The following is a 14,451-nucleotide window of genomic DNA, read 5'->3' as shown; positions in this document are numbered from 1 at the left end:
GGAATGTAAATTATATCGAAAAAAAGTACAAAATATTGACCTGACAGTCAAAATTAACAATGAAAACCAGAGGGGTAGTTCTTGTATGTACATAAATGGAAGAATTCTTGTCGATTAAGTCCTCTCAATTGTCCCAATCATAAGAGGAATACTCACAAATTAATACACAAAAACACCCAAAATTGTTGGATGGACTCACTAATTAATCTCAATCTCTCTTCTCTTCCAAATTCATCAATCTCATGATGATGATCGATCCAATTCCAAAGAAACTTATCAGAATTTCTTTCTAATTTTCTTTTTTATTTTTTATAATTTAAAAAATTATTCTATCAATCTGAATTACTCTTATCTTTAATGACTTTCACGACACGGCAACGGTGCCCGTCCGTACGGATTTCTTAGCTCCATCTCCGTTCTGCCTGACTGTTCTCGATCTCTTCGTCGCCGGAACTTCCCATCGTTTCTCCGACGCTTCGTCCATTTCGATCTGTTCCTGCCTGCACTCCTGGCTGCAGAACGGTGTGTTTCCTCTGCACCACCGGTAATTTAATTTCAGGAATTTTGGAAGCCAAACGCAGCCTAGAAATTTGAGAACGAAAATGAAAATTTGAAGAAATATAGTCAGTTTTTGACCTAACCTGTACATGAAGATGTCGCTGTTGTGGTTGAGAGCTCTGTTGCAGAGGAAGCAGGAATCGAGGAAATGAGGCTGGAAGCTCTCGTGCTCGCATCCGTTGTAGTACGCCGGAGATGACCTCATGTTTGCGAGCTGGCGGCGGAGGCGGAGGCGGCGTTGGCGCCGGAAAGAGTGTTTTTGGCGGTGGAGCAAAAATTAGGGCTCAAAAACCGGTGATTTGGGAAAAGGGGAGTACTAAAATGCGAGGCGGTCGTCTTATATAGATGAAGGAATGTGATTTTGTGCTACGCGGTGCACATACATCGAAGGAACTGACCAATTACAGTTAGATGACGTGGCGGCTGACGCATGTTTCTAATAGAAAATTGCCTTTTTCTTTTTATATTTTATTTATAATGAAATTTTAAGAAAATTTGGAGGTGGGTCGCACTTTTTATAATTTTTTATTCTTAAATTTAGATGAAATTTATATAAAAAAATTATTTTTTAATATTATATTAAAATATTATTTAAATATAATTTTAATTCAAATACAAGTTAAACAAATACATCCTCCTGCTCAAAATAATACCAACATTTGAGATGAAAATGAGAATTATTAAATAATATTATTATATTAATAGTTGATGTAAAAATATTTTTATTTTATATAATTATGGTAAAAAATTTGGAATAATTTTGCAAAAATATGAGAAGTTAGTTAAAAAATGAAAATAAAATTATTATTTTGAGACAAAAAAATAAAAAATAAAACTATTGTTTTGGAACGAATAAAATAATTTATTATACTCTTCCAGTTATCCAAACTTATTCTTAATCATTTTTTTTTGTTGTCATTCAATTTTTTTTTTCTTTATAGTAAAACAAAAGCCATATTTTTTATATATTTTTACCATAAAAAATTTCTATATTTATTATTTTTTAAAAAAAAATTACATACCCCATCAAATGATGATTAATTTACATGAGGTATGGAATATTCAACTCCATTTAATTACAAAAACTAAGGGTTTGTTTAGATGTAAAGTTTTGAAAATTTAGAAGTTTGGAAAATATAAAAAATTATATTTTATTTAATATTTTATGAGAGAAAAAATGTATTTGATATGATATTTTTTGAAAAAAATGAATAATACGGGCGAAGGTGTGTTGTGTATAAATAAAGTGGGAAATGAAGAACAGAAAAAGCCAGGTCATCACCCCCTGAAAACATACATAATTGCAAAGAAGTCCCCACAGCTTTTTGTCCTTTCCCCATCAGACCACCTTGGATCTCCGTGTACATGGGTCCCACGGACCATATGCTCCATTAAAGAAGTGGGTCCCAACGGTGGAGCCCACCTGAGGGGAAAGAACTAGATCATTGGGGCTCGGAAATCAAGGCCATTGTCTCCCCCGCTGCCCGCTGCCCGCGGGCAGATTATATTCCACAGCTGCCGATCGTGCGATCTCGACGGTACACGTGCGGCGTGGAGATTCGCCCAGCGAAGCACCCAATAATTGCCCGTGGAGATTACGTGGCAACATCCATAGATGAGATGGACGGCCAGGATTCACCCAATAAGGGATTCTCGATGGCTCTTTTTTTCTTTTCGTTTTTTTGAAGTTATAATATTCGATTTTGAATTGTGAGTTTGGCTGATTAATTTAATTATGGGAAAAAGACAAAAGTAGGCATGAATTATCATAAATACCTACTCATGCATGATTGAGTATTAAATAAAATACTCCCTTCGTCCCAAATATCATATCCACATTGTCGTTTCTGTCCGTCCCACGTACTATGTCAATTTTTTTTTTTGAAAAATAATTATACATTTTAATCTCATTTTAAATTTTTAAATTTTATTTTTTTTAATTTTAATTAAACTAATTAGTTATCTTAATCTTAATTTATAATTATTTATATTATAGGATAATTATTTTCACTAATACATTTTTAATTATCTACTATTTACACCCCTCCTAAAATACCGTGTCTACAGTGTAACAGACACGGTATCTGGGACGGAAGGAGTATTAAATTATACAAAACTCACACGTAATTTTATGAAATCGTGCAAAAAATTTTATAATTTGAAAATTGGGTTCAAATTCTCTTATAATTTCATAAACTTTGCATATAACTCCTTCGTTCGTCCTTATGCAATGGTATTTGACCTTCACGCGCCCAAAATACCAATAAATTTTATAATTTTTTATTTTTAAACCCTTAAAATTACAAATATATTCATCATTCTTATTATTTAATTAAAAAAACAGTAAATATATTCCGAAATAGTTGTTTTTCTTTGATTTAAAATTTTTTTATAATATTTTTTTAGGTTAAATATAAGATAAATGAATATATTTATAATTTTAGTAATTTGGAAATTAGTAATCTGAAATTCATTCGCTGCGTATAGGTCAAACACCGTGAACAACCGATGAAGTTAGACGTAAAGTTTATGAAACTACCATGGAGTTTGATTTAAATTAAATAAAATAAATCAAATTAAATTAAATCATATTAATATTATATTTATTATTATTATTATTAATAATTAGATTTTAGAGGGCAGGATTTTACACCTGACACATTGCAGCGGTAAAAAGATGGAGAATAATGATTTTTTAAAAATAAAATAAATAAATAAATAATAGAGTTTGGAATCTTCCCTGAAAGAAACAAATCCAAAACAACACGTAGGATTGATTTGGCAGTGTGAAATTTAATTATGAAAGAACACGACCATACACAAACATGTACGTCTGTTTGATTATCATTCTCATATTTTTGGTTGAAATTTCCATTTATTATTTGCACATTGCAATGAAATTTTGTTTGATTAATAATTATATAATAATGTTTTCTTTAAATATATATATATAAATATATTTGTTAGATTTAAAATAAATTATAAGTGAATTTTATTTTAATTACTTTATCTGTCATTTTATTTTATTTTTTTTTTAGTAAAAAAATATTCCTTTTATTTCGTCACAGATGACTCACAAAAGATTATTCATTTATATTCCACAAAAAGATGACCTCTTTTCATTTTTTGTAACTTTATTAATTTTAAACATACTTAACAAATATAAATCAATTTAATTAAACTTCTAATATTTTATACGTAAGACTCACTCAAAACCCTTTTATTTATATCTCTCTCCTTAATTAACATAATTTTATATATATATATTTAAAACTTCTCATTTTTAATAAAACTAATTTATGGTAATAATATTTGTATTATTAAAATTTTATTATCTACAAAATGATATCCATATTGCATATATTTTTTCGAGATATAATCTTAAAAAATTTTAAAATACCAATAATATTATTTATATAAAAAATAATAACTAATATCATAACTTATTATTAATAACTTACTAATCTACACTATTTAAAAAACCGTCTCGATAATAAAAGGGTTCATCCCTCACGGGACGGAGGGAGTATCAATTTTTCTACTTTTTTTTTTACCTTAAAAAATAAAAAAAAAATTATTTTTATTTATTTTTCTTAAAATATGTGTCTGATCAAATAAGTACACGATTGAATTGAATGAGGAATGGAGTATTTTAAATTGATTTGAGATTAAATAATATCAACTATCAACTCAAAGCTCAACTGACAACTAAATACACCGTCACAATTTTTCTTGCAACGAATTATTTTAATGATAAATGTGTGTATTGAATGAAAGTCTTGTGATGTCCATAATTTTATTTTATTTTATTTTTCTAAAAAAGAAACGTATCCAAGTGTTTGTATATTACTCCCTCAGTCTATTTTCTAATATTTTATTTTATATTTATACATATTTTTAGGCAATTAGAATTTTATTATAAAATGATAAATTTGTCCTTAATCTTATGTATAGAAAATAAAAGAGTAAATAAAATAAAGGTAAAAGAGTAAATTGTGTATAAAAATAAAAATATAACAATAATTATTGGACATTCTAAATAGGAAAGTAGGACAGTTTGTGGACGAAGAAAATATTATTATTATTATTATTATTATTATTATTATTATTATGTCCAGCTGTAGTCTGATATATAGATAAGTTGCAATATATAGAAATGTATCAATTATTTTTTGAGTTAGGTCTTTTTCTAAATAATGCTCTTGCCTGCGCATATATATATATTGAGGTTTATTTGAAAAATAATTTTTTTTTTTAATTATTTAATCAATTAAATAACTAATTTTAGTATTTGATAAACTGAATTATTTAAAAAGTAATTACTTCAAATAATTGTTTTAATGTGATTATTTTCAATGTTTTTGTTTTTTTTTTTTTTTTACTATTTTATATTAGTTTATTGTACTGAAGATTATGTAACGCTGGTGCACGATATTTTTATTATCATTATTTTTAATACTCTCTATGTCCAGTTAAAAAGTATACATATTTCTACTTTAAAACGTTTAATTACAAAGTAAACATTTCATTAAATACCTTATTTTTTTTCCACAAATATTCTTACTTTACATCACATCATTACTTTTACACCAAAAAGTAAGGACAAAAATGTCACTACAGTACTTTTAACTACCCACTATAATTAAAATATTATTATATTTTAAACACTGCGTCAAAAGTAAATGTATACATGGCAAGTGAACTGAGAGAGTATTTGTTTCTAATATGTTGTATAGAAGGTGGTGCTTTAATTCTTTGTGGTTGGTTATATAAATTTTGTCCTTATTATTCCCTCCGTCTCACATAATTTGTCCATATTTTCTATTTTCGTCCGTTCCACATAATTTGTCCTTTCTATTTTTGGAAATATAATTATGCACTTTAATTGTATTTTAAATTTTAAATTTATAATTTTTTTAATTTTAATTAAACTATTTACTTATCTTAATCTTAATCTATAATTATTTTTACTAATACACTTCTTAATTACTTACTAATTATACTTTATCTAAATTCTCGTGTCTACAGTAATACACCTATATTATATGAGACGGAGGGAGTACAATTGTATGTTTAGATTTGGTACGTGGTTTCATTATTTTGATCAACAAAATTAAATAAAATATTTTTGTAACATGTGCAAGAATTTCATCATAAAAGCGAAAAAAAAAAAAAAGGTTTGGGTGAATTACATAATATATCGTTGTATTTCAGTATAAATGTATAAAATACATGATGTTTTATTTATTTTGTCAATTTCCTTTGTATTAGGTCAAAATATGCACAAAATGTTTTATTTGTCCAATATTAATATTTGATTGTAAACACCCACGTAATTATACAAATTTGTATAAATAAAAAAGATAAAATATCTTAAATAGTATTTTTTGAATAAAATACTCCTTCCGTCCCATAATAAAGTATTTATTTTTTTATTTTAGTCTGTCTCATGACAAAGTATTTATTCCATTTTTTAGTAACTGTAGTATCTACCTAATATTACAAATACCCTTACAACTTATAACATATTACACAAATGTCATTACCTTTATATCACACATACTAATAAAGTTATTTTAGTCATTTCTATTTTATTTTTACTATATAATACTAATATTTTTAAAATTACGTGTAAAAAACAAATGGATATCGAGTTATGAGATAGAGTGAGTAAATAAATAACATATAAACAATTTATTTAATAGATATTTTAAGGCGAACTATTAATTATTTTTTAAATATGTATATATATATATATAAAGAAAAAATTATCAATTATTTATAATTGTGGTTTATTCAAATAAACTTAGTTAAGAGATTTTATCTCTTTTATTACATAAAACTTGCATAATGTGATGAGTGTACAATCAAATATCAACTTTAAACAGAAAAATATTTTTTTATTTTTTTTTATACTTTAATTTCAACACTAAAATATTTTACACAATAAATAAATAAAATACAAAATATTTTATATATTTATACTAAAAAAAAATGTTATATAATTTACTTCAATCATTTTTCCATCTAATGTTCTAAAGTCAGGTATAAGCACATATATCAAATACCAACTTATCCTCACTCCAAGTATACTCAATGTACTTTCATACTTATAAGCATTTTTTTTGTTATCCGTTAATTTATATATAGTCTATTTATATTAAATAATTTTATCAATTTATAATTTTATTGTTTTTACTTTAAAAATAATAATGAATTTGCTTTCTTTTTTTTTTTTTTTCAATTTAATTGCCTATTACTTTTTGATAAAAAAGTTTTAATAATTTTTTCATAAGGCATCATTTTATTTTTTTTACCTACATTATTTTTATATTAAAATACTAACATTATGTTTTAATCTAGGGGTGTGTTTATTTAGTGAGATAATTTGAATGTGTATTGTTTTTCATGTGAATTATAAAGAATTGTATAGAAATATAAAAATGAATAATGTGTATAATATATTAATATTTTTGAAAAAAATATGTATTTATTTATTTTTGTTGAAAGAACACGTTTGTAACATATTTGAGCAAAATGACATAAAAGCCCGTCCGGAGGAGTATTAATTAAAAAAATTATAATAAAATTGATTTACCACAAAGAAATCGATTATTAATTACAATTAATAAATACAACTGCAAGTTTGCACTCTCTAAATAAAAATATTACAGTAAAAACACTACAAAAAAATAATATATTTGTAACGGAATTTCGTCCCTAAAGTTCATGTAGCTAACGTAATTTCATTCCTAATTCCGTCTCTAATGTCATTAGTAACGGAAAAAATAGATTTAGAGACAAAAAAAAAATTATTATAAAATTAATTTTTTCTTGTAGTGAAAGTGAAAAAAAAAAGTTCTGTAGCTCAAAATTAGAAGATATTACCCCTAAATCTTAATAAGAAAGCCAAATTATTATTATTCATATATATATATATATTAAAACTAATATATATTTTAAATAAATGTCAATATATAAATACTAAATAGATATAAATACATAGACAAATATAAAGAAGTAATTAAAATTTTAACTGAAATTAATATACATTACTCCCTCTGTTTCACATACTATGTCCACGTTGTTGTTTTTGTCCGTCTTACATTCCACGTCACTTTCCTTTTTCGAAAAATGATTACAAACTTTAATCTCATTTTAAACTTTTTAATTTATTTTTTTTAATTTTAATTAAACTAATTAGTTATCTTAATCTTAATTTATAATTATTTATATTATAAGATAATTATTTTTACTAATACATTCTTAATTATCACTAATTATATCCCTTCTAAAATACTGTGCGTAAAGTGTAACATACATATTATAAATATTTCTTAAAAATTAAATTAAATGGTTATTTCAAGTTAAACTATCCACCATTTTCTCTATAACAATATACTCATGAATTGATATAAAATAATTGTACTATTAGTTTATTTGCTCATGGTTTAAAAATAATTTAAATAGTTAATTTCTAAGTTTAATCTTCAGTCCAGAATAATGTTGTTTACTATAAATGAATTCACAATAAAAAAAATGACATAATTATTTCCGAACGAAGAGAGTATATATTTTATTTATGACAGGTATATGAAGTGTATCGATAATATAGTGTTATTTTAAATTAAATTATTTATTTTAGGAAAGATGGACATAGTATATATATTTGTGTGAATATATATATATATATATTTTGTTTTCTTATAATATTAATAATCAAAACATATATATATAAAAAAAATTGTAGAAGAGCATATCTTAAGTAAACGGAGCCATAGTGCGGAAAAGGAGATTTAAATTTTCTTACAATCTAAAAGGGAAAGCCACTAAAGTTGTTTTAAAAATATTCGTAAGGAATGTGCATACGTAGAGATGAAGATATATATATATATATATATATATATACAGAGGGGAAATTGTTTTTTAGTCTCGTAACTGATCCTCTTATCATTTTAATTTTGTAAGTGGAGTCTGTCGCAAACTAGTCATATAAGTGAAAAATTTTCGTTGTTTTAGTCCTCCGGCGCTGGAGACGCCCGCTTGGCTCGCCGGAGGCCACGTGTCCGCCAGGTCAGCGACACTTGGATTTTATTTTTTATTTTCTCATTTTTTTTAAAATTTTTTTAAAAAATTTATTTTAAATTTTATTTGCCTTTTTAAATTTTTTTTTATTTGATCCAATTAAAAAAAATAAAATAAAATCCACGTGTCGCAGGTGTTGTTGACCTGGTGGGACACGTGGCCTCCGGCGAGCTATGCGGGCGTCTCCGGCGCCGGAGGACTAAAACAACAAAAATTTTCTACTTATGGGACGCGACAGGCTCCACTTACGGGACTAAAATGATAAAAGTGTTCAGTTACGGAATTTAAAAAACAGTTTATCATATATATATATATATATTCTATTTTGACTGTTGAGTCTATTTTTTTTAGATTCAATTAGCTAAGTTTAATTTGAGTTACTATAAATATTTATGTTGTGAACATAGCCATCAATACTTCGTTGGTGAATTAGGTAATTCTGTTTGTCGATTTTATTTTATTTTATTTTTTATTATTTTTATTACATTTGTACAACACAATATATATATATATATATAGAGAGAGAGAGGAATGACGAAGGCAAGCTATTTTATGGATGTCAGGGTCACTCTTTTGTTTTGGGCGTGTTGGTTTGTGGGATTGGATTTTTTAATAATAAAAAATAAAATTTGAATAGTTTTTTTATGGTATAAATAGATATTGATGTAATGTTTTAAATATTTTTTTCGTCCGGCTTTAAAGGTTTCATTTACACTAAATATCTTTATATTTATATAATTTTTTTGTACAAATTTCATTATAATACACTAATAGAAGTATTTTTGTCAATTTTTCTTGATTTGTATTACGTTTTAATATAATAATTAATATTTAAAAATCAAAATAGACTTATAGTATAATATATATATATAAAATAATAATTATTTAATTTGATATTTTCTAAGAGAAAAGAAAATTCTGAATTGTAAAAATTTGTGGTAAAATTAACAAAAGATCACAACTTTTGTGTCTCAATTGCCTCTCTTTCTCCATAATTATTCCTATTCTTCCTTTCACTTCTTTTCTCTTTTATACCACTTTTTTGACAATTTTTTTTTTTTTTTTTTGGCTCAATTATTCTTCTTATAACATCCAATTTATCTTTTATAGATTTTGGATCTTTTTGGGTGATGTTTAAGTGATTGGGTTGAGCATATTTTATCATGTGCTGTTTTTATTTTCAAGATACAAAGGTTGAGCTCTTTTAGATTGAATTGATTGGAGGATTTTTTAAATTATTTTAGGGAAAATTATTTATTATTTATTTGTGATCGGGAAAGTTTTAATCATTTTCTCCGTAGTTTAAAAATTGTACTCCCTCTATCCCATAATTATGTATCCATTTGTTTTTTCCACAGAGTTATAGAAATATTAGTATTATATTGAGATATAGTATGAATAAAGTAGAAATGACTAAAATGATTTTATTAGTATTGTGTAATATAAAGATAATGATATTTGTGTAATATATTGAAAATTCTAAGAGTATTTGTAAGATTAGTTAGATAATACATTTACTAAAAAAAAAAAAAGAAAATAAATACTTTATTATGAGACAGACCAAAATGAAAAAAATGGATACTTTATTATGGGACGAATGGAGTATAAATACTCTCTGTGTTTTAGAAAATGTTGTATAAGATATCCTACAAATTGTACGTGTCTTTTTCGTAATTTTGAAAATATTGTACGAAAATCTCTAAAAATAGATTTTGTATAATATTCTTTTAAAAATACGAAAGAGTTACATGTAATTTTTAAATCACGAAAAAGAATTGTACGGACTTCTCAATCCATATGTGGATTATGAATAATTTTGCTAATTTTTTACCATTCATCAAACTTTTACTTTATAAAAATATTAAATCAAATATTTTTTTTATTTATTATATTATATTAAAAATAATTTTAAATTTAAAATATTAAATCAATATTTATTTATATCAAATCATATAATTATTTTAATTTTTTTTAATATTTAAAATTCAAACTCCTAACCGAATACACCTTAATTATTTAGAAAATTTAAAGGTTTTTTTTTTTAGTTATTTGGAACTAACATATAATATGTGCTATGGATGGATAGTTATATATGCAATGCGATATTTATATTAGTTTTAAATTAAAATAATAATTTCTCTTTTAACAATAATATATTTTGTATATATATATATATGCGCAAATAATATATATAAAAATAGCTAAAATTAATTTTACAACAATATGCTGTAGACATAATTAATATTCTGAACTAAAAAAATAATTATATTTTTTTTTGTTGAAAGAAAAATAATAAAATTTATAAAAATAAATAAATAAATACAACAGTTTGAAAGATAAACAAATCAAAGACACTGTGACAAGTTAAAATTCAATAAATAAAAATACTTTTAGGGTTTGTTTGTTGTGGAGTTTGGATTTTGAATTAAAATTTAAATAGTAAAAAAATTGAATTAAAATAATTATGTAGTGTAATATAAATAAATATTTATGTGATTTTTTGAATATAAAATTAAATTTTAGAATAATATAAAAATAAAAAATAAATATTTGATATGATATTTTTGCTATAAAATTTTATATAAATAGTGAAAATCTTTCAAAATCTTTGAAACACTGTGTAAAAGTTAATTTTTTTTCTATACTTGAGAACAGATGCATAGTGTTTGTAAGGATATCTTTTGTTGTTATTATTATTATGACATATGGAAAATATTACTAATAAAAAATACTCCCTCCGTCAAATGTAATATGAGTGTATTACTATAAATACGAGAATTTAAGTAAAGTATAATTAGTAAGTAATTAAGAAGTATATTAGTAAAAATAATTATACATTAAGATTAATATAAGTAAATAGTTTAATTAAAATTAAGAAAATTATAAAATTTAAAATTTAAAATTTAAAATGTGATTAAAGTGTATAATTATATTTTCAAAAGTATAAAGAACAAGTTTTGTGGAACGAACGAAAATAAAAAATAGGAACAAATTATGTGGGATAGAGGGAGTAATACTTATTCGGTCCGCAAAAATAAGCATATTTGGAGTTGACGCAAACATTGAAGAAAATGAATATTTTATTAAAAAATAGTTAATGAAAATTTAGTTAGTAATTAAATAAAATGAAAAGAGAATGTAATAAGAGTCGGGCAGATATGGTAAATAATTATTAAATAGATGGTAATAAATAAATATTAAATATTTAACTTTGTCAAAATTAATAATGAAATAAATTTAACAAACGGACCTTACATAATATGATATATATTTTTTATTTATTTATAAAAGTCAATGTAATTCTATACAAAATATTACTGTATTTTTATATTAACGATACAATTTTTCTATGTAGTGATGAAAATACATTTATTCAAAATACACTAGAAAGTTTTATAATGTTAATTAACTTTTAAAAGATGTGATATTTTGGGGAGGAAATAAAATAAGTCACTTCAGATGATGTATATTGAAATGTGTTGTAAAAATACAACAAAGCAAACCAAATTTTTAATTTAATTTTTTTTTTAATTTTACTATTTAGAGTTTGTATTTTTTTAAAAAAAAATATTATTTTTTTTTACAAAATATTTTATCAAATACTCTTCCGTCCCTTAACAATCTATCAATTTTTTTTCATTTTAGTTTGTTTCATAACAAAATATTTATTTAATTTTTTTAGTAATTGTACTATTTACCTAACATTACCGTAAGATTTTATAGTCCTTCGGATCCACCCCAATTATACACCATACACATTACCGAGCAATCCGTATAACACCTGGCCCTGGCCCATATTTACAAGCCCACAAAAGGCTCATTATACCTGGCCCTTAAACCCGAGCCTCGACCCGGCGCCTCAACCCAATTGGGCTCCGCGTCTTCCTTGACCCGCGGCCCGTCAGGGCTCCGTGTCTTCCTGAGGCTGAGCGATGGCCATTCGATCTGTCCTCCTAATCTGGGCCGTTTGATCTCGTGTGACCTAAGTATATAAGTGGGAGGGAGAGAGAGGCGCAATCAACATACTATACATCCTTTTCTCTCTCTATCTCTTGCCTTCCTCTCTCTAGTCTAATCTCTCTCTCTTTCACGATACTCAGCTCTTTTCAACGTGGTAGCTCTGAGGTGTTGTTTTGTATGCTTTGCTACGTTCTGTGGGTTATATTTTTGTCTTGTATTGTGGGTTTTGGGCCGGTATTATATGTGTTCACCGCTAGTGGTGGTCTGTGTGTCGATTTTGAATTTTTCCGAATGGTTGAGGCTGAGCTTAACCAAACTAGTTTAATATTTTGTTTATTACTTGATTTCGTTAATAAAATTCTCGATCTATTCCGTATTTTATGTTACAATTACAAATACCCTTATAATTTATAATATATTACACAAATATCATTATCTTTATATCATACAATACTAATAAAGTTAATTTAGTCTTTTTATCTTTATTTCTACTTTATCTCAATATAATACTAATATTTCTAAAACTCCGTGCAAAAAATAAATTGATATATAGATATTGACGGAGGCAGGATTATTTAAATACAAATTCTAAATCAAATCTTTTCAAACCACACCTAACAGACGAGTTTAAACATGTATCAATTCTTCAATTAAATGTCATGCTTTGATTAATCCACATCAATTAATTTTCATTTCAAGTTAAAAAAGGGACAGTCCCTCCGTACAAAATTGTCATTTACTTTATGCGCTTAGATTTTTGTATATTAATATTATAATAGGTTGTAGTAAAAAGTTGAAAATACTTCTATTAATATTGTGTAATATAAAAGTAATGACATTTGTATAATATAGTGTAAATTGAAAGTGTATTTATTATGTTATATAGGTAGTACAATTACTAAATTAAGAAATGATAACTTTGTTTTGGCATGGACAAAAATAGAAAATGACAACCTTTCAATTGAAGTATATACAATATTTGGTCTTTTACCATTTCAAATTTAAATTAATAAGTTTATTTGTATAATTTTTAATAAAGATATACTCTCTCCGTATACCAGACACGGTATTTTAGGAGAAATGTAATTAGTAGATAATTAAGAATATATTAGTAAAAATAATTATCCTATAACATAAATAATTATAAATTAAGATTAAGATAACTAATTAATTTAATTAAAATTAAAAAACATATATATACATTAAAAAGTTTAAAAATGAGATTAAAGTCTGTAATCATTTTCCAAAAAATGAAAGTGACATGAAACGTGGAACGGACAGAAACGGCAACATAGACATAATATTGGGATGGAGGGAGTATTTTTTACTCTTACAAAATATTATATTAAAATATTATTCAATTAAAAATTTAAATTAATATTTTATTTTAAATCAATTTTAAATAACAATTAAACAACCCTTCTTAGCCTTTCACTTCATATTGGCTTATAACCAATTATGCACTTTTTGTTAACAATTCGATATAAAATGCTGGCCCGGTCTGTTTTCAATTTAAATTGGGCCAGGAAGCCTAAATTCTAATTTTATTTAATTTTTAAATTTATTTTGTATATTATTTTTATTAAAAAATAAATTATATTAATTTAAATAAAAATAATTATGATAAAAAAAATATTTTCATTGATAATTAAAAATTTTAACCATAAAGATATAATTAAATTTTATTTTTTTATATAAAAAAATATATTTGGTGGGCTTTCCGGGCCAAATTAGTACTACTATACTTTTTTTTTTTCAAAACATTTGATCATAGGGAATTTATTAAAAATTCAATAAACAAATTTATTTCTATCACTCTTTTCGATAAAAAATTCTATTTATATAAAT

At 24.6% G+C, this 14,451-nt stretch overlaps 1 protein-coding gene across 1 annotated transcript; it reads right to left on the bottom strand.

The window, feature by feature from the left end:
- On the bottom strand, positions 1-884 carry LOC127262071 (FCS-Like Zinc finger 3-like). Its single transcript, XM_051290582.1, has 2 exons — positions 642-884; positions 1-533 (listed from the first exon to the last, which is right to left on the bottom strand). Exons 1-2 carry the CDS (start codon positions 761-763, stop codon positions 365-367), a joined length of 291 nt encoding a protein of 96 aa, XP_051146539.1. The 5' UTR covers positions 764-884; the 3' UTR covers positions 1-364.
- Between the last annotated feature and the right edge of the window lie 13,567 nt (positions 885-14,451).

This window comes from Andrographis paniculata, unplaced genomic scaffold, assembly GCF_009805555.1.
Source record: "Andrographis paniculata isolate CXL003 unplaced genomic scaffold, ASM980555v1 Contig15END, whole genome shotgun sequence".
NCBI classification, from domain to species: domain Eukaryota; kingdom Viridiplantae; phylum Streptophyta; class Magnoliopsida; order Lamiales; family Acanthaceae; genus Andrographis; species Andrographis paniculata.
This window is presented reverse-complemented; position numbering and strand designations above follow the sequence as displayed.

Bases quoted from the DNA above. Each gene is read 5' to 3' on its own strand.
- LOC127262071 (XM_051290582.1), bottom strand. From the start codon at position 763: ATGAGGTCATCTCCGGCGTACTACAACGGATGCGAGCACGAGAGCTTC. The intron at 534-641 runs GTTAGGTCAAAA...CCGGTGGTGCAG, and splicing joins AGCGACATCTTCATGTACAG to AGGAAACACACCGTTCTGCA.